The sequence below is a fragment of the Myotis davidii genome, unplaced genomic scaffold, assembly GCF_000327345.1.
Source record: "Myotis davidii unplaced genomic scaffold, ASM32734v1 scaffold699, whole genome shotgun sequence".
Lineage (NCBI taxonomy): Eukaryota > Metazoa > Chordata > Mammalia > Chiroptera > Vespertilionidae > Myotis > Myotis davidii.
Window position 1 is genome coordinate 2,871,938 of NW_006291007.1, and position 22,415 is coordinate 2,894,352.

General features: G+C 35.7%; 3 protein-coding genes across 3 annotated transcripts in view; 2 read left to right on the forward strand and 1 right to left on the reverse strand.

Moving 5' to 3' along the window:
• The window catches only part of EVI2B (ecotropic viral integration site 2B), an 8,500-nt gene extending 4,672 nt beyond the window's left edge, over positions 1 to 3,828 (forward strand). Inside the window, exon 2 of the mRNA XM_006764045.2 lies at positions 1,758 to 3,828. Within this exon, the coding sequence (XP_006764108.1) occupies positions 1,781 to 3,136 (1,356 nt within the window). The 5' untranslated portion in view covers positions 1,758 to 1,780 and the 3' untranslated portion in view covers positions 3,137 to 3,828. The remainder of the gene's footprint in view (positions 1 to 1,757) is intronic.
• The window catches only part of NF1 (neurofibromin 1), a 187,721-nt gene that overhangs the window by 57,185 nt on the left and 108,121 nt on the right, over positions 1 to 22,415 (reverse strand). The gene's annotated exons all lie outside the window — the stretch shown is intronic.
• OMG (oligodendrocyte myelin glycoprotein) lies at positions 10,314 to 13,040 on the forward strand. Its single transcript, XM_006764044.2, has 2 exons — positions 10,314 to 10,543; positions 11,346 to 13,040. Exons 1-2 carry the CDS (start codon positions 10,541 to 10,543, stop codon positions 12,672 to 12,674), a joined length of 1,332 nt encoding a protein of 443 aa, XP_006764107.1. The 5' UTR covers positions 10,314 to 10,540; the 3' UTR covers positions 12,675 to 13,040.

Here is a 22,415-nt window from a genome sequence, read left to right on the forward strand (position 1 = left end):
AGCGGTGTGCAGGAGAGAGTTTAAAGAAGAAATATTTTAAATTTTAGGCTGGAATGTTTGAGAGAAAATAAAAGAGACTGTACAGGAAAAAAAATCATTCTTTTCTATGAAAATAGGACAATTTGTCATCATTGTGTACCAAGTAATAGGGGAGTAAGTAATGAAAACTACTCAAACACACTGAAATCTACTTATTTGCACAAGTTGAGGGAGCTCCTCTTCTCCCTTTATTGTACCTTGTACAGAACATCAAATCCCTCTCAGATTGGCCTACGAATCAAGAAAAACCATGGTTTCTAATCATATTTACTGGGATCTAAAACACTGAGACTTTTTCCCCCCTAAGGTAAAAAAATAACTGAATAGTTACCACTGTGATTAATGAGTGTGTGAAACACGAATATTACACACAGAACATAGTCTTACTATAACTCCTCACTTTAGAGATAAGACAATTGAGAACAGGACAGATTAAGTGACTAATTCTCATGGATGTTCCCCCAGATGTAATATTTTATTTGCTTAATTACATATCTTTCAAGATTCAGTTCAAGTTTTACTTCTCTGAGAAACCTTCCCTAAAGCCTTCCCAGGCTAGATTGGTTCCTTTGTGTATCTCCTGCATACCTTTATGAGAAAACTCATCAAATTATTGTAATTATTTATTACTTGTTTGTTTCTACAACTAAAATCGTTCCCCTAACCTTCCTTCTAAACCTAGAAGGGGGCCTGACAAAAAGATGATGTTTATCAATAAATGAATGAAAGCAGCAGCACAACTCCTTTACCAACTGTGTAAAACTGACTCATCCAGATTCAAAGCTCACTTTGGGATTTTGAGCCATGGACTCTGAGCTGAATCCTTTAAAAATATGAGGTGCTAACATAAAATTTATAATGCTAAACAATGATAATGTTGCAAAGATTACTCATAAAATAGACTCTGTGCATAAGAAACGTACACAGGTATTACCATTAAAACAGAGAAGTTGGGAGAGTCAGTGTTGAGATGAAGAGGTATTCTGTTGTAAATGTTGAATTTGCTGATAGTGGGATGCATACATGGAAATGTCCACCAACAAGTCACCCAAATGGAACTAGAATGAAGGAGGTTTGGGTTGGATGTGCATGTTTGGGAGTTTTGGCATAAAGGACAGAGCTGAAATCTTATAGACTCAGGAACAAAGAAAAGTAGATAACATGAGGACTAACTATCAAGTGCCAATATTTAGGAGACAAGAGAAAAACAGGAGCTAGTGAGATAAACACAAAAGGAAGACTACTATAAAGAGCTCTTTGAATAGCAGTGAAGGAATAGTTAGTTAAGATAAATATAGTCAAAGAGGGGAAAAAAGAAAGAGAAAGAAAAGATCTTTGGATAAAATAATAGATGGTTTCTGGTACCCTTCAAGGCATCAGAATCAATGTACTTCAAGTCACAAAGAAAGAGAAAATAAGGAGTACATGGAACCGGCATACAGAGCTTATGTATTTGAGAAGTTTGTGAAATGAAGGATTGTAACGTAATGAAGCAGGGCCACGTACAGATCTTATGAAACAATTAAGAGAAAACACTGGTTGTAAGATCCAAATGTTGTATGGTAAATTAGAGTATATTCAAGAGTTGTTTACACTAGCCTTTAGTGTATCAAGTCTAAATTAGGAATAATAAATACTTATCAGGTACCTAACTACTTTATGCCAGACTTCAAATGCGACCTAATTGTCTGTCTTTTTTCTTTTCATTATAAAACCAGTGGTAAAAAGGAAACATTCTGAAATGGATCCCAAGTATTTCATCTTAATTTTGTTTTGTGGATACCTGAACAATACATTTTCCTCAGAGACAAATGCAAATGCAACAGAGTCACAACCACAGTCTGCTTTACTTACATCACCAATGCCATATGTCTTGGCTAATTCTCAAAACACAACAGGGAACCCTTTGGGTCAATCAACACAACTCAACGACATTTCCTCTGGACCATCAACTGCCAAAGTTGCTGCTGGACAACCAACAACAGCAGTTGCTGTTGGAAAACCAGCAGCACATACTACTGCTGGACAACCATTTACCTATAACATCACCAGACAACCATCACCCACGGCCAACACCATCTCCAAACAAACAGCACAACCTGTGTTCACCTCTGGCAGACAACTACCAACATCTGCCCATACTTCTATCAGACAATCGCCACCATTTGTCTATCAATCCACTCAACGACCATCAACTGTTCACACCTCTTCTGGAAAACCAGTACCACCGACTATTCAAAATCTATCCATACAACCAACACCAGCTGTCAAAAGTTCACCTAGGTTTACACCAGGATTCATCACAAAAGATACTGGTAACACACAAATGCCACATAAAAGCAATTCTAGTTCAACAGCTGCCATAATAGTTGGTGTAATTCTGGTTTCTATGTTGGTAGCGATTATCATGATTGTGCTATGCAAATGCTTTAGAAAACCAGTTTTAAATGACCAAAATTGGGCAGGCAGATCTCCATTCGCTGATGGTGAAACCCCTGATATATGTTTGGATAACATCAGAGAGAATGAAGTATCCACAAAACGCAAATCAATTATTTCACTTATGGCCTGGAAACCAGGCAAAAGCACACTTTTAGCAGATGACTTAGAAATTAAGTTGTTTGAATCAAGTGAAAACATTGATGATTCCAACAACCTCAAAACAGAGAAAATAAAAGATCAAGGAAATGGTACATCTGAGGATAGTGCTGGTGGATCAACAATTGGCACTGCCGTTTCTTCAGATGACGCAGATCTGCCTCCTCCACCTCCCCTTCTTGATTTGGAAGGACAGGAGAGTAACACACCTGACGAACCCACAATGACAACGACAACGGTATCTCCTCTTCCAAATGATTCCACCAATCTCCCACCATCTCTGGACTGTCTCAGTCAAGTCTGTGAAGATCATAATTCTGAGTACGAACAGTCACTTCCGCCTCCCCTTGACTCACCTAACTTGAACCTGCCACCAGATCTGATGAAAACCCTTGAAGATTCCAACAATGAGATCCAATGTCAGGAGTTATGTATTCTTCCTAACTCTGAGCAAGATCTCAATGAATCCCTGCCACCCCCACCTGCAGAACTGTTATAAACATCACAGCTTGCTTATTAGCTGATTTTTCATCCTTTTCAAAGGACTCTCTATCTTTTGTTTTTCTTCATGTGATGAAAGATATTAAGTGGCAACTGATAGCCAATTTTGATTTTTATTCAGGAACTACTTAAAATCTGCCCAAAGCCCATGTGCATAGGTAAAGCTTAATTTTTTTTTTTAATATATAACAGTGATCTATTGACTGGCTATAGCCTCTAACTTTAATGTAGAGTATATTTTACATATGTGGATGGTATATGTGTCAATAACTTAACCATTTTGGAAATGAATAACCTATGTATACTTGGTATCACCCAATAGTTCCCCCCTCCCAAAAGCTGTGTATCAAGTTACCTTGAATAAATAAAATTTTATTTTTCCATTTCAAAGTTGTAAACAAAGCTCCAAATTTTAAATTAATACCTCTAGTATTAAAATAAATATTCTAAGTTCATGGGGATGAGTGATTAAAATGCATGTTTAAAAATGGAGAAATTTCCTTTTAGCTCTCATTGGAAATAGTAAAGCAAACACACTAAAATATCAAATTTGGGGGTTGGGGAAATTTACTCAGGAAAAAATGGGCATGTACCATAAAATGTAGACATTTTCCTACCTTATTGGGGGAGCACAAATTTTGAAACTAGCCTCTTTATATGCCTGAAGAACTCTAACAAAATGAAATTTTACAAAGAAAACAAAAACACTTCTATGGCTTCCTTTCAAATTTGTATGATTTTCCCAAGAAAAACATATTGTATCGAAATACAGATGGTTCTCAACTTTCATAAAATTCATACTTGACATTTAAGCACCATACATTTAAACTCTTTAACCATCTTTCTTATGCAGAATTTCTTTTTATCAATTACCAGACAAGTGATAAACCTGAGTTATCAGAGTACGAATGAACCCAATCTTTGTCAAAGCTGGAGTGTGTTCAGGGCCTACCCTTATGCAGATGTCAGCCAGGGCCCGCAATAGCGCTCCGTTGCCCAACAAGCATATATTCACTCTCCTTACCTCCCCCTTCCTGGGGGAAACAGTCACTTAGAATGAAGTGTGGTGACCTTATTGGTAGTTTAATGTTGGAACCTCTCATAGTTCTGGGATTTTTCTGAACAAAAATAGAATTTATTGTAGCATGGTGTTCAAGAAACTAAGTTCCATATCTAATAAAAACTAGCAGGCTTTTGGACACTGAAATTTTACATACAATGTTTCTCTTTAAATCTTTTAAGCCATCCCTCATTGACCATTAAAATATTTTATTTGCAGCCCTAACCGGTTTGGCTCAGTGGATAGAGCATCAGCCTGCAGACCGAAAGGTCCCAGGTTCAATTTCAGTCAAGGGCATGTACCTTGGTTGCGGGCACATCCCCAACAGGGAGTGTGCAGGAGGCAGCTGGTCGATGTTTCTCTCTCATCAATGTTTCTAACTCTCTATCCCTCTCCCTCCCTCTCGGTAAAAAAATCAATAAAATATATTTAAAAAAATATTTTATCTGCAGAAACACTTCCTTGAGCTGCTTACTTTTCCTGAATAAGTATGCTGTTTGCTGTCATACTACATTGGTTCTCTCTGTCTTCCACATTAAAAATTTTCTTTCATGAGTTTTTCAAACTTTGAACTTTTAAGGTTAATTTGCCCAGTAGTAATCAGGAGTTTGATAATTTCCCATTTTTCTTTTGAATTTTAAGTAATCTAGTTATGGTAAATAAGACATGTTTTTATACTAATTAAGACTTTAACTTGCCTTAAAATCATCATAATCTTTCTCATTTTACATATAAGATTGTTACCTATCAGGGTCTTTCTTTTTTATCACCTTCTTTCCTGACCTCCTGAAGGATGAGTATTGGGAAATATAAGGAAATACCAACTCTCATAAATAAATTAAAAACTGATGATCTGGTCATAGTCTTGTCTGATTTCTTCAAATACTACAGGCAACTTTTCTCCTTTTGTCCTTTATACAATAAAATAGACTACTGCTAGCAGGTGGTTTTGTTGTTGATTTTTTGTTTTGTTTTGTGTTTTAAGAAAGTCTCTGAGGGGGGAAATAATTCCCATTTACTGCATGCAATTTTCCCCTACTGAGGTAGGTGGAAGCTGAGCAGCCCAACAGTGGCAATTCTTGCTTAATCAACAGAAAGATATGCAAACCAATAAAAGAAATAAAGAATAGAAGAAAATGTTGGGCCAAAGAAAAACTTACTGAAAAGATTAAAGTACCAGGACCCAGAAGAGAAAGTTTATTTCATGAATATGGTAAAACAACAAGGCATAGGGTAATTAAAAGCAGACTGAACTACCTATATACAGCATACCATAGTGCTCTTACCATATCAGCATTAAATAGATTCAGAAACAACCCAGATGACCATCTAGTTCAACCCCTTTTATTTGTTAATTGCTGAGAAAACACACCCAGAGAGAGTAAGTGACTTGTTTAGAAGTGGTATTAAAAGCTGAGTTTGTTCAGCATCCTTTTCGCTAATAGAAGACCAAAGAGTGCCTACTTCATGCACTGCAACAAACATATATTAAATATGTATTTCATTCAGTGTTGGTGGCGGGGATACAACGAAATAAAAGACGGTGACCTGTACTTGTTGTTACCTCGTTCTGATAAAAACGTTAAGTAGCAAAGTATTTGGACACCAGCATTAAAACAGTGTGATACTGGCACATGACTGGACACAGATCAATGGAACAGATCTAAAAATAGATTCCAATCTCAAATCAGTGAGGAAAAATATTGAAACAGTTGGATATGTATTTGGAAAAAAAATAAAATTGTATCTATAAGTCACACTACATTGGAATAAACACCAAATAGACCAGAGATCTAAATATAAAAAATGAAATTATGTAAGTAATAGGTGAAAATATCAGTATATTCTTTTATACAGTATGTCCTCGGGTTACGTCAGAGATCCGTTCCTATGGCGCGATGTAGTTGGAACCCACCTACATAAGCACCTATATCACTCACATGGAGCACATACACAGCAGTAATGAAGTGAAACAGTGAAAAACATTTAAAAGAAAGATAACAATTCCTGACTTTTATTTGTGGTAAATAAATAATAAAAACCAAAGCACATATGTACATACGACAAAATGACTGAACTTTTTTTTAAATAAATAAATGGGAGATGGCAATGAAACGACATACGTGAGTCGTAACCCGAAGACTTGTTTGTAATTTGGAAATGAGAATAACCTTCCTAGCTGACACTCAAAATCAAGAAGCAAAAAAAAGAAAAGAAAAATCCAATTATAGAAAACTTTTAAATGGCAAGAACAAACATAAAAAATCACCATAGTAAATTCAAAAGACAAATGGCAAACTGAAAAAAAAAATCACAATCTAAATTAAGTCAAAGGGCTACTAAAATTTAAAACATACACAAAACTCCCAAATACAGAATGGGGTAGGAAAGACCCACAACACAACAGAAAAAATATGCAAAACATATAAAAGACAGTAAGAGAAGCAAAAATTTAAATAGTCCTTAAAAACATATATAAAGATATTAAACTTTCCTCATAATAAGAGAGATGCATTTAAATTATACTGAGATGCTAATACCTTCATCCATATAAATCCAAGGTTCAACAACAAAGCCTAGAGTGAGGCTGTATAGAACTAGACACCCTGACACATTGCTGGTGGGACTGCAAAATGGTATAGTCTAGAGCAGCGGTTCTCAACCTGTGGGTCGCGACCCCTCTGGGGGTCGAACGAACCTTTCACAGGGGTCGCCTAAGACCATCCTGCATATCAGATATTTACATTACGATTCATAACAGTAGCAAAATTACAGTTATGAAGTAGCAATGAAAATAATTTTATGGTTGGGTCACAACACGAGGAACTGTATTTAAAGGGCCAGAAGGCTGAGAAGCACTGGTCTAGAGAGAGGAATTTAGTAATAACCAGAAAAATTCCAAATGCATTTACCCTCTTATAGAGCAATTCCACTTCTAGAAATCTTTTGCAAAGATTCATTAGGCAAAATATAAACATACTTAGGTGCAAGGGTATTCACTGTGGCATTATTTGTAATAGCAGAACCCATATGCCCATCAATAGGGGCTTGGTTGAATAAACCATGGTTTACTCCCAAAGGCAGTATGATAATGTACATAAGAAAGATCCCTATGTATTGATATGGAGTGATCTTCCAGATATATTATTTAAAAAACAACAACAAGATGTGTAACAATATATTTAGTATGCAACCTTTTATATAAGGGGATAAGAACATGTAATACATATTTTTGTATGTTTGCAAAAAGAAATACTGATAAGAAACAACCAAAAATAGTCACCAACAGGAGGAGGAAGAGAATCGGGTGGATGGGATACAGAAGCAAGAGTTCTCTGAATATACCTTGTTGTATAGTTTTGACTTAGCTAACCCTAAAAGTTGATAGCTAACTGGAAACAAATGAACCTAACTATGTAAAGTTTATATAAAAATATAGAGAAAACAATTATTTCACGTTGCATTAGAATACAGAATTGACTATACATCCTTGGTGAAATATGTTCTAAGAACAAATAGAGCAGCAAAGAAATCTTAAACTTTACTCAGTAGTTTGTAATCTAATTGTCTGCAGCAATACTGGTATTGTTTTGAAACTATTACAGGATGATACAAATAAGTGATTATGTTAATGCTGTTAGGAACCATTTATAGGAAATATGGGGGGATAGAGAAACAAATTAAATCTTCACAAGGAAGCAAACAGATAAATCCAGAGGAAGGACTTTCTAGAAAACAAATCACTGAGTTTGGGCAACATGGAGAGAAAAGGGGTAAGGAGGTGGGAGAGAAACTAATCCATTTGGATTTTGACGTGATAATTTCTACCTTGTCAGTTCTTCCATGCTTTTAAAATACTTTATTCAGTACTCTTAGCTGTTTTTAGCGGGAAATTCAGTCTGAAGAGCCAACTATATTACCAAAAGTAGAGAATATAGTATTTTTAGTTTCAAATAAGCACAAGTGTTAACAAGAAATACAGATAAAATGATTGGCTTTCCAAACTGTTGATTAACATGGGATAGTTGTTCCCTGGCAGGTAATTTGTTATGCTTTTAAAAATGTTGGCGTAATCTATTTTAGGACAGTGTGTTTCACAAAAGAATATGTAAATGAATTTACTACTTAGTCTAGAATACAATAGTTGCCTAAATAGCTGTAATTCTGGACTTCACAGACTTATGTAAAATGTAATGTGTCTGAATAATACCTAAAATAAGTTGTAAAAAACTCTTAAGCCAGAAAAAAATTATTTTTGGAGTAACAGTAATATACTATTTTATTTCAAAAGAATTTCTAAAACCATAAGATAAGGACAGTTTGGTACAATTCAAATACATTAAAATGTTCCCCCTTTTTCTTTTTGAGAATTTCATAATAATTTTTGAATAAGAAGAAACAACTTGGTATATCCCCAAACTTAAAAATAAAAAACACTGCCAGTATTATTGGAATTTTTAAATTATATGTAGCAGAATCTAATCTTAATACATCCTAAACCCAAATTCATTTGAATCCAATAGTTAATGAAATAATATGCTCTTTCTTTCAAACTTAGGTACTGGTAAGTATAATGGAACTGGGTAACTCTACTTTGATATGAGACTTCCTAAAATTAAAAGAAGAGGTTTAAGTGTTTGGTAAGTTGACCCTCAGCCACATCCCTTGAAGTGTAACAGAGTATGAACTGAAACAGAAGAAACTTAAATGTCAAAACATTTCCTATTTCCACAACAATATTGCTGAATGGAGTATTTTTAACATTTTTAAATCATAAGATTGATGACTGGTTTCTGAAATCCATAGAAAAAAATCTTATTAAGAGTCCAAGAATGAATCCTCAAAGTGATGTGGGAATAAAGTACCTAATCAATAATAAACTTCTAACACTGCAGACTTTTAAAATGTAGATACTTTTCGAGGAACATTAACTTTATACAAAAGGTGACTCCTAGATTATAGTTAGCTTCCTAAGAAAATAAATTTCAAATTTTAATACTAATTCTAATTGGGGTAAAATAATGGCAAATTTAACTTAGAGAAAAGCAGAGGATTTATTAACTAGGCATAAAGAGATTTTCCTTAAATGTAATATGCTAAGAATTCCTGGTTTTTAAATGGTAACAATTTGTAATGAATTACCTATATTGGCTTTCTTTTCTAAGGTAAACTGACTACTCTGGAAATTACACAAGTTTTAACAGATTATGCAATCAGTCCACTAAAGAGTGGGGCAGAAGCTATCATAATTCTGGTCTCATTTTATTAAACTCATGACCAAAAGTTTTCCTTTTTACATTATTTCACATAATTTTAAAAGTATAAATTGCTTTCTCAGAAGATAAAATGTAAAACAGTTTGAAGAAATCACCTGAAATTGATGCCGTTGTTTTTAAAACATAAAATCAGATAGATGGTCATTCATATAGTATCAAAGATGTCTCTGGAGAAAACAATACTTATAGCCACTCACTAAGCAGTTTCATAAAAAAGAAAAAGAAAAAAGGTACCCTTAACCCTAAGGTCATAAAATAAGACATATTTATTTTACCATACGAACTGATAATTAAACACATAAGATGTTCATTAAAAAATGTAGCCTTGCTTGTGTGTAGCCTGGGAAAATGATTCTTTATATCAGAAAGATAAAGACAAAATAATCATCTTTAAGTATTTCTTACTTCCCCAAAGGAAGATGAACATTTAAGTGGTTGATAAATTTGAAAAACTGATTATACATAATAACCATCATGTTGGGGGAATACATAAAAATCAAGCAGTTTGTATTGTTATTTTAAACAGTGACACACACATAAAAAGGTAGGAGTTAAAAATAGTTAAACTAATATCGTAGAAAACCATCCACGAGGAAGGTCAAAATCATTTTCAACATGTAAAAAGAATGAAGAGTAGAAGCATTAAGAAGAACCACAAATTCTTCACGAGGCAAATGTTAAAATGTGGAACTTAAGCTCAGACAAATACCCAGGAATGAGTAAGGGCCAGGTCTAATGTGCCTGAGGCATTTCATCCTATAGCAAATCTAAACTATATAGATATGCTTAATGCTATAAATTTAGAGGAAAAACGTGTGTTTTTTTGTCCATTTTGTAGCGTGTGCACCTCTTGCAATAAATTTGAGTCAGCACCAATGACAGCTCTGCAGTCCTCCTATGTGGTACTGATCAGGTGGTTGCAGAGCTCCAGCTCACAGCAACACAATGCAGCTGAGCAGGCAAGCACAGCCCACGGCCAGAAGCGGTTCCTACTCTCCAGAACAAGGCGACCTTTAAGCTTAAGTTTCCCGGAGAAAAATGAGATGCTGATGCTGAAGACGACACTATGGTAAGATGTTATTTAAATCAGTAAAAAATGGACCTTGGAGTTTTTCTTTCTTTTTTTTTTTTCTTTAAGAAAAAGTCAACCTTAGGATTGAATATATATTCAATAGCAAGTGCATGCATCAGAAATTTGCTGCAGTGTCAGTGGAGGAATTTCTTGTCAATATTCATTCACTTTGTAAATATACACTTGTTTTCTTTTAGAATCGGCACTGAGATATACAGAAAAAAAAAATCACTTTATAAAATGTGAGGTTTGAAAGTACGGTGTTGGTTTGGATTTTGCAAGTGCCTTAAAATGCTTTGCGAGGATATATTTATCCTAAAAACACAAAGATAAATCTCTAAGTATTGCTCTAATATCTAAATAAAATTTCACCCTACACACACTCGTTGACTATTACATTACTGCAGAGATTGAAAAAAAGACACGACAGCCATTTTCCCCTTCTGAATAAAAAGAATATTTTCAAAGACAGTACTAGCCTAAGATTCTGACTATTTGTAGAGAAGGCCATTTTATAATATTAAGGCTCTGGAAAGATAAATAAGAAAAGAAGGGAAAAAATAAAAGAGAAAATGCAGGGAGAGTAGGGAGAGACAATCTCTGCACATAGCCTCAATTGAAGGATTAAGCATTTGGACTATAAATGAAGGGGATCTTTGTTAGTTTAATCACTGGAACAATTATAAAAGGACTCAACAACAACGAGGTTTATTGAAAATTTTGCCTAATGCTAATGGACTCATGCAGATGCCTAATTGTATTTGCATATTAAAAGAAGGGTGTATCTGTTTGTTTCTAGGCTTTGATGGAATATCAGATACTGAAAATGTCTCCCAGCCTGTTCATCCTTCTGTTTCTCACACCGGGTATTTTATGCATTTGTCCTCTCCAATGTATATGCACAGAAAGGCACAGGCATGTGGACTGTTCAGGCAGAAACTTGAGTACATTACCTTCTGGACTGCAAGAGAATATTATCCATTTAAATCTGTCTTATAACCACTTTACTGATCTGCATAACCAGTTAACCCAATACACCAATCTGAGGACCCTGGACATTTCACACAACAGGCTTGAAAGCCTCCCTGCTCAGTTACCTCGGTCCCTCTGGAATATGTCTGCTGCTAACAACAACATTAAACTGCTTGACAAATCTGATACTGCCTATCAGTGGAACCTTAAATACCTGGATGTTTCTAAGAATATGCTGGAAAAGGTTGTCCTCATTAAAAATACACTAAGAAGTCTTGAGGTTCTCAACCTGAGTAGTAACAAACTTTGGACGGTTCCAACCAACATGCCCTCCAAACTACATACGGTGGACCTGTCTAACAATTCCTTGACACAAATCCTCCCAGGAACGTTAGGAAGCCTGACAAACCTCACACATCTCTACCTGCACAGCAACAAATTCACATTCATTCCAGATCAAGCTTTTGACCAACTCTTTCAGTTGCAAGAGATAACCCTTTACAATAACAGGTGGTCATGTGACCACAAACAAAACATTACCTACTTACTGAAGTGGATGATACAGACAAAAGCCCATGTGATAGGAGCCCCCTGTCCTGGCCAAGTGTCATCTCTGCAGGAACATAACACACACCCCACACCCTCTGCATTTACCTCAAGCTTGTTCCCTGTAAGTGGCGTGCAGACAGTGGGCACCATTAACTCTCTGAGTATAGTAACTCAATCCAAAGTGACCAAAATACCCAAACAATATCGAGCAAAGGAAACAACATTTGGCGCCACTCTAAGCAAAGACACCACCTTGACTAGCACTGACAAGGCTTTTGTGCCCTATCCAGAAGACACATCCACAGAAATGACCGATTCACATGAAGCAGCAGCTGCAACTCTAACTATTCATCTCCAAGATGGAATGGTTACAAACACAAGCCTCACTAGCTCAACAAAATCATCCCCAACACCCATGACCCTAAGTATTACTAGTGGCATGCCAAATAATTTCTCAGAAATGCCTCAACAAAGCACAACCCTTAACTTACGGAGGGAAGAGACCACCACAAATGTAAAGACTCGCTTACCTTCTGCGGCAAGTGCTTGGAAAGTAAATGCTTCGTTTCTCTTAATGCTCAATGCTGCGGTCATGCTGGCCATCTGAGGGTCTGCATTTTCTGAAACTAATGAAAGAACTCCTCCCTGATGTATAGTTGGGAAAATATGCCCCTATCTAGCCAGTGATTCAAGCTATATTAAATATTCAGAAAGCCAGTGTTACCCTTCTGACTCTGATGTAAATGAAATAACTTGTCTTAAATAAAAGAAGTGCACAATGTCTTGGTACTTGCTGCTATATTTTACTGTCTTAAGTAAAACTAATGCATTTCTTTTTTTAATGAAATATTTTCTTTTTAAGGCTTCAATTTATTGCACAAAATATAAAGCATCTAAACTTTAATATGTATTTTATGTATGTTTACACTGTCAAACATCTGGGGGGGAGGGAAATAAATGGTCTCTATGCTCATAACTGTGTCATTTGGCTTCCTAGTCACATCAACTTAATCTACATGGTCGACTGTAAATGACCTAATCATTTTTGTCCCAGGTACAGGACCCTGGTAAAGTCTTTGCAGTAAATGAAATGTTGGAGGTATCCAAGGATTTTGCTAGTAAAGTAAAACTGTGGTTGCCACCCCATGAATGATTATGCCACATCTTTCTTTTACACACAAGCCATAATTGTTTTAAATCTAAATGATGTCCTGCTTCTAAGGAACTCTTGGCTACTTTACAGATTATATAATGGACAAAAGCTCTTCAAAAAGCTAGAAGACACTAGGCTTTGCATTTTAATAAGGACAGTTTAATGGTTTTGCCTTTTGCACTTAAGAAAAGTATTAAAACACAATAAAAAATTGAGGTTTAAAGTCACATAAAGGAATAGTTTTAGTGTATATTTAATAAACCATTTATTCATGGAAATTTAAATATTTACAGAATTAAAAGTCTTCATGTGCGGCAGAGGAAAACTTATTTTTTGCACATTAGAAACTGACTTACCTAAATTAAAAATAAGATTAGTGTCAGGATAAAGCCATGGGGAGTACTAAGGGAGGGAGGGAAAGGAAAGGAGAAAGGGAAAAAGGATGGGATTCATTCGGTGCTGCAACCAGATGATGAACCCAATAAAACAGACAACAGGACTACTGGGCATGAAACAAATCTTAACACTCCAAATCAAATTGTACTGGGACCCCCAACTCCCACTAGAAGAAAATCAATAATTTTCTACAAATATAAAAGTAAGCCACCTTTTGAATTAGAGACAAACATAATAGCCAAGAGTCAGAGAAAGAAGTCCTGAAACAAGACTAGATTAAAATGCAAGACAGCATAACTGAAGTGGGTAAGCCACAAACGAGGTATTTAATTTGGGAGACATAAGGAAGAATCTATTTCAAGCATTCCTAGTTGGGAAAAGTACAGAAATAGTTATACTCCTTCCCAAGAAATTTTAAAATTAAGATAAAATTGTTTCCAGGGTTGGGAACATTTCTATTGAGACAGAGACAGACAGACGGACACACACACACACACACAACAACAACAATCATCTAATGTGTTCTTTTCTCTCTCTTTTTAAGCATCGGGCTTACGGAAAAATCACTGTTAAGCTTCAATACAGCAATTCCTCTCCTATGTTGACTAGTACGGTGTCACTTGAACATTTTTCTGCCCCAGCAAACCTAATTGGCTCACTATGTCAGGGAATTTCCCCATGAAGAAAAGGGGTTATTTGAAATAATCCCTAAATGGTTTTAAAATGCATTACTTTTCTAAATGGGTAAGCCGTTCCCACTTCCTCCCAATCACTGATCTAGTATCTTCACCATCGCTGAGAGAGGCTAACTGCTTAGATGTTTTCTACTCTGTCACACACTACCATCTTCTAAAAAACTCGTATTTCACAAAAGGTTTCTCAGAGTTAATGTCTTTCACTCTAAAGGTGCCAAAAATTAAATGTTGTCATATAAATATTTAGAAATATCTTAGAGATATGGGGGAAGTAAAATTATGAATTACATCTTTTATCAGCAACCTATGGATTCCACTAACATTACTAGCAGACATGCAGATGGAAAACTCAGGGCGTTTACAAGTACAACGTATGTCCACTACACCGACTCTAGTCCTTAGAAGCATTATCTAGCCTTACCGTAATTAGATAATACTTCCTTTTAAGGAAATGATGGCCTTATTAATGGAGGTGGGCTCATTATTTGCCACCAGGACAAGAACATTACTGGGCTCCATACGTATTTCAAAATGCATTAGTTCTCAGCATCTAATTCTCAAGCTCGTAAGCTATACATTCAGCCCTGGCCGGTGTGGCTCAGTTGGTTGGAGCATTGTCCCGTACACCGAAAGGTCGTGGGTTCAATCCCTGGTTGTTGGAGGCAATCTACAGATGTTTATCTGTCACAGCGAAGTTTCTCTCTCTCTCTCTCTCTCTCTCTCTCGCTCGCTCGCTCTCGCTCTCGCTCTCTCACTCTCTCAAGTCAATACACACATATCCTTGGGTAAGGATTAAAAAGAAAAAGACAGACATTCATCCATCAACCCTTAAAGCTTCTATTTTACAAGGAACTTATTTATCACCCGTCAAGAGGATTCAAATAATACAAACACAAAAGCAAATACATAAGGGATAAAGTAGTGGTGAATAAGGTGTGCGCTGGTGTCAAAGGTTCTAGGCCTAAATCCTACCTCTGCCACTAGAACCCTGGACAATTAACACTGCTATACATCAGAGCTCACTTACCCTTACTTAAATGGTCACAAATATGCGCTACTCAATAATCTTCCATAACAATGCTCTGGAGCAATATAAATTCCTTTAATAAACACTAAAAATGTCAGACAAAAGTCAACCTAAAATCTGTTATAAGATTATTACTTTTGAAGTACATTTTAAGAACTATCATGTAAATACCAGGTATTTACAAACATAATGCTTAAAAGTAAAAAGTTATATTTCTATTAAAATTAGAATCAAGCACCAATATCCATTATAATCAATCTTTTTAATGTTATTTGGGAAATTCCAGAAACAGAATTAACTGATAAAATTACAGAAAAATAAGAAACAACATGATTATTATTAACAGAGGAAGTAATTGTCTATCTAAAGCAGGGGTGGAGGATGTCCGGCCCGCGGGCCAGATCATTTGGTCTGGCCCTGCCAAGGCATTAGGGGTGAGTTAATTAAATGTTTGACCAAATAGAGCAGGCTAATTTTTAAGTTGATAATTTTATATGCCAGCAAATGATGTTATAAATACCAAATGGTCCTTGGCAGGAAAAAGGTTTCCCACCCCTGAAAAGGATTCCTCGGGAATGTCTTCAGAAGAATAACTTTAAATAAGTAACAAAATAAATATGAAACATTAAAGGTTTTCTCATGTGCTCGCAACAAAGAATTAGAAAATTGCAGGGAAAAATACCATTCATGACAGAAATAATACATCAAAATAAATATAACATTCACTTGAAATGTGTAGGGTCAAATGGGAAAAGGGTAAAACACAGTAATGAGAGGTGCAAACTTGACAGAGATGATAAACAGAAGTCTCTTCATTCATTTTATTTTTTCACTCAATAAATATTTATTCAGCACCTGCAATGCACCAGGCACCAAGGCTAAGTACAGGAGGTATACCTTAACTCATAGTGTAAAGTTGTGATTATTTCCAGTATAATTTATGGATTAAGCCAACTCTGACAAACATTCTTATGGGATTCTTTTGGAAACATAACATCAAACACATTCATCTGGGAAAATAAAGAGGCAAGAATAGAAAAAGGAAGAAATAGTAAAGGTACCTTAGCTTTTCTTGAGAGGAAACATATTGGCTATAAAAATTAAAGACAGAATGGTAGTGGCATAAAAACAGAAAGAAAGATAACCCAATATAAAATTCTCTCATTTCGTTATAGGGTTGCTGTGAGGAAAAATGAGATAATACATGTAAAGTGCTCAGTGTTACACAACATTACTTAACACACGGCAAGCTCTGAAACACTGCTAACTTTAGAAAGGAAAAAAATCACAAATCAAAGAGGAAGGGAAAGATTCAATAAACAATGCTGGGAATATTGGAAAAAATCCAATTTCACACTCACTTCATGTGCTATGCCTATGCAGCAAACCAAAAAAGGTAACATTAGGCCATAGCTGGTTTGGCTCAGTGGGTAGAACATCAGCCCACCCACTGAAGGGTCCTGGGTTCAATTCCGGTCAAGGGCATGTACCTTGGTTGCAGGTTGCATCCCGGTCCAGGTGTGTGGGGGAGGCAACCAATTGATTTGTCTCTCTCACATCGATGTTCCTCTCTCTGTGTCTCTCCCATACCCCTCTCTCTAAAAAACAATGGAAAAATATCCTCAGGTGAGGATTAAGAACAACAACAACAAAAATGCTTTCTTTGCCCAGCTGGCATGGTTCAGTGGTTGAACATCGAACCATGAACCAGGAGGTCACCATTTCGATTCCCGGGTTGCAGGTTTGATCCCCAGCGTGGGGCGTGCTGGAGCATGGGCAGCCAACTGACGTTTCTATCTCTCTCTCCCTCTCTGAAATCAATAAAGATGTATTTTTAAAAAATAAAAATATAGCATTCAAAAAGGAAGGCTTAAAAAACATAAGAATTTAAAATATTTCTAAATCTCTGGGTGGCTTTTTTAAAAAATTAGAATAAGAAAAAAATCAGAAAGAAATCTTCAATAGATCTGTCTATACAAAACCCTCAAATTTCTTTATGCTGAAACAATGAGCCTGATAAAAATATTCAAAGAAAATAAAGGAGATTGTTAATCAAAGCTCATAAAAATAAGACAAATATTTAGAATCCCAACGAATAAGTGGGCAAAGGACACAAACAGTATATTTAAAAGATAGGAAGCATAGTGCTTGATAAATATATGGGAATATAGCCAACACATAATAATTGAGAAACGGAAATAAAATGTGGTACCATTCTCATGATTAAATCAGCTAGCAATTTAAAAAAATGTAATAAAAATCAATGCTGGGGAAGACCTAAGGAGTGGCCACATCACATATTATTAGTACAACTCTTTTGGATAGCAGTTGGCAACTGTGATGAGAAAACAGCTGCTCCGAGTTGCTGCCTAGGCAACTGTGATAATCTTGTATATACGCAGTCTGGACATTTAAATAAGGACTGAGTTCAGAATTCCCACCATAAGTTCCCACTTTGCTTTTCCTGACACAGCTTTTAAAATAAACACTTAGGGATGAATTTTCAAAAAGTTAGTGATCACTACCCCAACCAACTTATAATTGCCTCCAACCTGTCCGCTCTTGTGACCTGAGATAGAGAACTGCTCTTCATCCGGCTGACTGTGCCCTCCCCACCCCATGTTTCTAATATTTGTAACTAATAAATCTTGTGACTTAATGGAGGGTGGAGGGGGTTAATGGGAGGAAAAGGAGAGGGACATCTGTAATATCTCAATAATAAAGATAAATTAAAAAGCAAAACAAGAAGAAATTTTGTGACTTTATTTCCTCTGTATGAGTGTATTGAAACTGAGCCTCAAATAAAACACACCCAGGGTGTTCACTTCCCCAAGATGGGAACTGGGATGCTGAGGGAGCTACCTGCGTGGGTGTCTTGTGCCTCCTCATTCAGCACTTAATAATCTGAATATTCTTTCTTTTTTTAAAATATATTTTATTGATTTTTACAGAGAGGAAGGGAGAGAGAGATAGAAAGTTAGAAACATCGATGAGAGAGAAACATCGATCAGCTGCCTCCTGCACATCCCCCTCTGGGGATATGTCCGCAACCCAGGTACATGCCCCCGACCGGAATCGAACCTGGGACCCCTCAGTCCGCAGGCCGACGCTCTATCCACTGAGCCAAACCGGTTTCGGCAATAATCTGAATATTCTTAATTTAATGCACCAGCTAGTTGGGGGCGGGGGGCAACACAACAATGATTAAATACCTGAAAAAATTTAACCTTTAATGTAGTAAATTCTATGTAAATCACAGCATTTTTTTTTTAACAACAAGGAAAAAGGAAACAATGCTAAATATCTACCATTAGGAAATTGGTTAAGTAAATGATGATCTACTTGACAAAAATATTATGTATCCTTAAAAATATTTATGAAGAGTTTCTTTTAAAGTTTGAAATGTGGAAAATGCAAATACTATAAAGATTAAGCAAAATATAGGATATAAACATACATCTTTATAGAACTATGTATAAAAACAACAAAAAAGAGAAATATACCAAAATGCTAATACCGTGTACCAACTATTTTATTAACTGCTTTGTCCTTGAAAAATGTAAGAGATCTAAGAAAAGAATTATTGGGACATCTGTCCAAGGGATTTAAGGCTGAGTAGGAGAATAAGAAAACGAGAAGACGCAAAATGAACTGTAAATAGGTAGGTAGTCAGTCAATACACTAGAGCAGGGTTCTCAACCTGTGGGTTGTGACCCCTTTGGGAGTCGAATGACCCTTTCACAGGAAAACACATATATAATTACATATTGTTTTTGTGATTAATCGCTATGCTTTAATTATGTTCAATTTGTAACAATGAAAATACATCCTGCATATCAGATATTTACATTACAATTCATTAGTAGCAAAATTACAGTTATATGAAGTAACCACGAAAATAATGTTATGGTTGGGTCACAACATGAGGAACTGTATTCACATATAGACATTTTTTGATATTTGCAACCATAGTAAAACAAAGATTTATATTTTTGATATTTATTTTATATAGTTAAATGCCATTTAACAAAGAAAAGTCAACCAAAAAAATGAGTTCGAGTGTCACCTCTGACACGCGTGTCATAGGTTCGCCATCACTGCACTAGGGGGTCTCATGAAGTAACACAGAGAAAAGCACTAGCAGAATTCTTGGAAGCACATCTATAATGGATTAGCTTACTTCAGCTCTACCTGCTCAGTGCTGTCAGGACTATTCCCCAACTAACCAGACAAGCTCTGCGCGTGCTCTCTCTCTCTCTCTCAAAAAAAAAAAAACTTCAATAATTTCCCATGTCTCAGAATAAAATCTAAATTCTTAATATGGCTTACCGCTTCCCTTTACGGTATTATCTTAAAATTTCTTGCTTTCTCACTGTTTATTTTATTATTTATTTATTTTTTAAAAAATATATTTTATTGATTTTTTACAGAGAGGAAGGGAGAGGGATAGAGAGAGTTAGAAACATCGATGAGAGAGAAACACCGACCAGCTGCCTCCTGCACACCTCCCACTGGGGACGTGCCCGCAACCCAGGTACATGCCCTTGACCGGAATTGAACCCAGGACCCTTGAGTTCGCAGGCTGACGCTCTATCCACTGAGCCAAACCGGTTTGGCTCTCACTGTTTATTTTAAACTAAGTAATCTATTTTGCCCTTCTAACCTACTGCTCTTGCCACCAGGCTTTCGTAAATGATGCATGTCCTCTTTGGTTCACTCCCTTCTCCCTTCTTCCCCTGGAAAACCCTTATTCATCCTTTTTTTTTTTTAATGTTTTTATTGATTTTAGAGGGGAAGAGAAGAAACATCAATGTGAGAAACACCAATCAGATGCCTCCCTACTGGGGATCAAACCCACCACCTGGGCATGTGATCCAACCAGGAATCTAAGAGGCAACCCTTTGGTGCATGGAAGGACACTCAACCAACTGGGCCGTACCAGCCAGGGCCTCATTCATCATTTTGATTTTAGTTTAAATATCTCTTTCTCCTAGGAGTTTAGTTTTTTTGACCATCTTGATCTGAATTTATAAACAAAAGAATGAATTAATACAGATCAAAGATGTGTCTGGTGGGCTAACAATGACCCTTTTAAGATAGACTAAGTCAAACCTCCAAGACTTATTCTAGAGTCTACGTTTCTTCCATTATTTCAAAATCATAGCTTCACAGTCCAGAGAAAACAGAGATCAAAGAAAAGTTAAGAATGAAAGAGGATTTAGTTAGGCTGGTACTTGTCATCTAAGAAATTAGGTCTGGGCAGTGGGGAGTTACCTTTGGAACAATTTTCAGAGAAAGGTTAATTCTGATACTTGTGAACAATTTAGTACAAGTAGATTGTTCAGGAGAATGACTCAGGGAAACAGAAACAAATCCACCTCAATATGTCAATAATGTGTTAAGCAGATTAGTATGCTTCACACTTGGAAAAACTGTGGTATAACGTGAGGTTTTTAAGTAGCTCAACTTTTAAGAAATGCCATTTGGTTCAGGAGCCCCAACGCTGTTAAACATGTTTAGGAACCAGCTGAGACATACTCAATACACCCATTTATCTCTTCTATAAACTGTGGCCTGATACTCTGAATTTGTTGGAAATTATTGATAAGCTCAAAGCAGAAATTAAACGTACACATACACAATAAAAACAGCAAAGCTGCATAGTTCTTTCCAGATAAAAAAAATTCTAAAGCACATCGTGGTTTAACACAAAGAGCATGAAGTAAGGTTTTGTCACATGTGTTATTATCTTGGGCAAGTAATTAAATGTGTCCTCTGGTAAAAATCTACATAGTTAAGAACAAGTGTTCCATATGGGTATTTTAAAGAATAGATTACAACATGTATATATTTCAGCACTTTGTAGGTGCTGCATAAAAATTATAAATGTTACTACTACCCCTTGTTTAAGAGATGCTTGGGTAATTAACAAGATCAGAAATAAAAATGACTGAACCCAAATTGGTACATAATTCCCATGTATTTGCCCTCTTTTAGTCAAAGAATTCTTAAATTCTTTGATACTTAAAATAGCTAGTTATTTACTCATCCCATGGGGAATATAATTTATCAGTAAAAAATTAGATATCTGAATATTTCACATGGGTATCTCAAAGTTAAATATCAGATAAATCTGAGGAAATACTCAATACCGGGAAATGTGGTTTTTCACTTTGTGTTATTTTGTTGCCCATAGTCACAGTTCAAACAAACTGAACACTCGGGAAGGCTGCAGGAGTTCAAATGCCTGTCAAATGCTTGCCTCAAACCTCAACAGAAAATAAACTAAGATGTAATGGCTTTTCATTGAGACAGAAAAAACAAAACAAAACAAAACACACGGCATCAGTATGGGAAAACAAGGACGCCATGCACCACAATAACCACTGGGAAGGCTTTTGTTTGCCAACCAAAGCCTCAGCAACCATTACTGCATCTGAGACACATATAGTTTAAGAGTAACTGGCATATGGCCACGTCCATTTCTCAATTCTATTACTTCGACATCAGTAACTGAATTGTATTTCTTCATACCAATGACAAATAATTAAAGAAAGCAAATGAATGTATAAAAATAATTTCATCTAGTTATAGGTGCTAATATTTCCTTATGGTATAGCTTTCCTACAGTGATTACATAAAATCTTTCTTGCTTTAACAAAGTATAGTTGGAAAAAGTATTATGACTCTCTTGCCCTGACACTAAATTTTTAAAAAAGCTGTAGGATATTAAATATGAGCTAGAGACAAACTGTAAAAGCTAAAGTGTCTTTAAAACATATTAAAATTAACCAAAGGATCAAGGGGTCACCTGGCACTAGTAAAACACCTTCATATATTAACTATGAGTTGACTAAATTGATTTTAATCTTAAACATGTGATACATCTAAATTTCTGTATTTTTCTTCAAAGCAATCATGCTTGACTCATTGAATTTGTATTCCAATGAACATATCATTACTGAAAACATCTTTGGGCCCTCCTTTCAAATATTACTAAGGGTCAGTTTTAAGTCACACAAGGAAAAAAAAAACCCCACCTCTTTTAAAACAATAAATAGTATTATTAAACTTGTT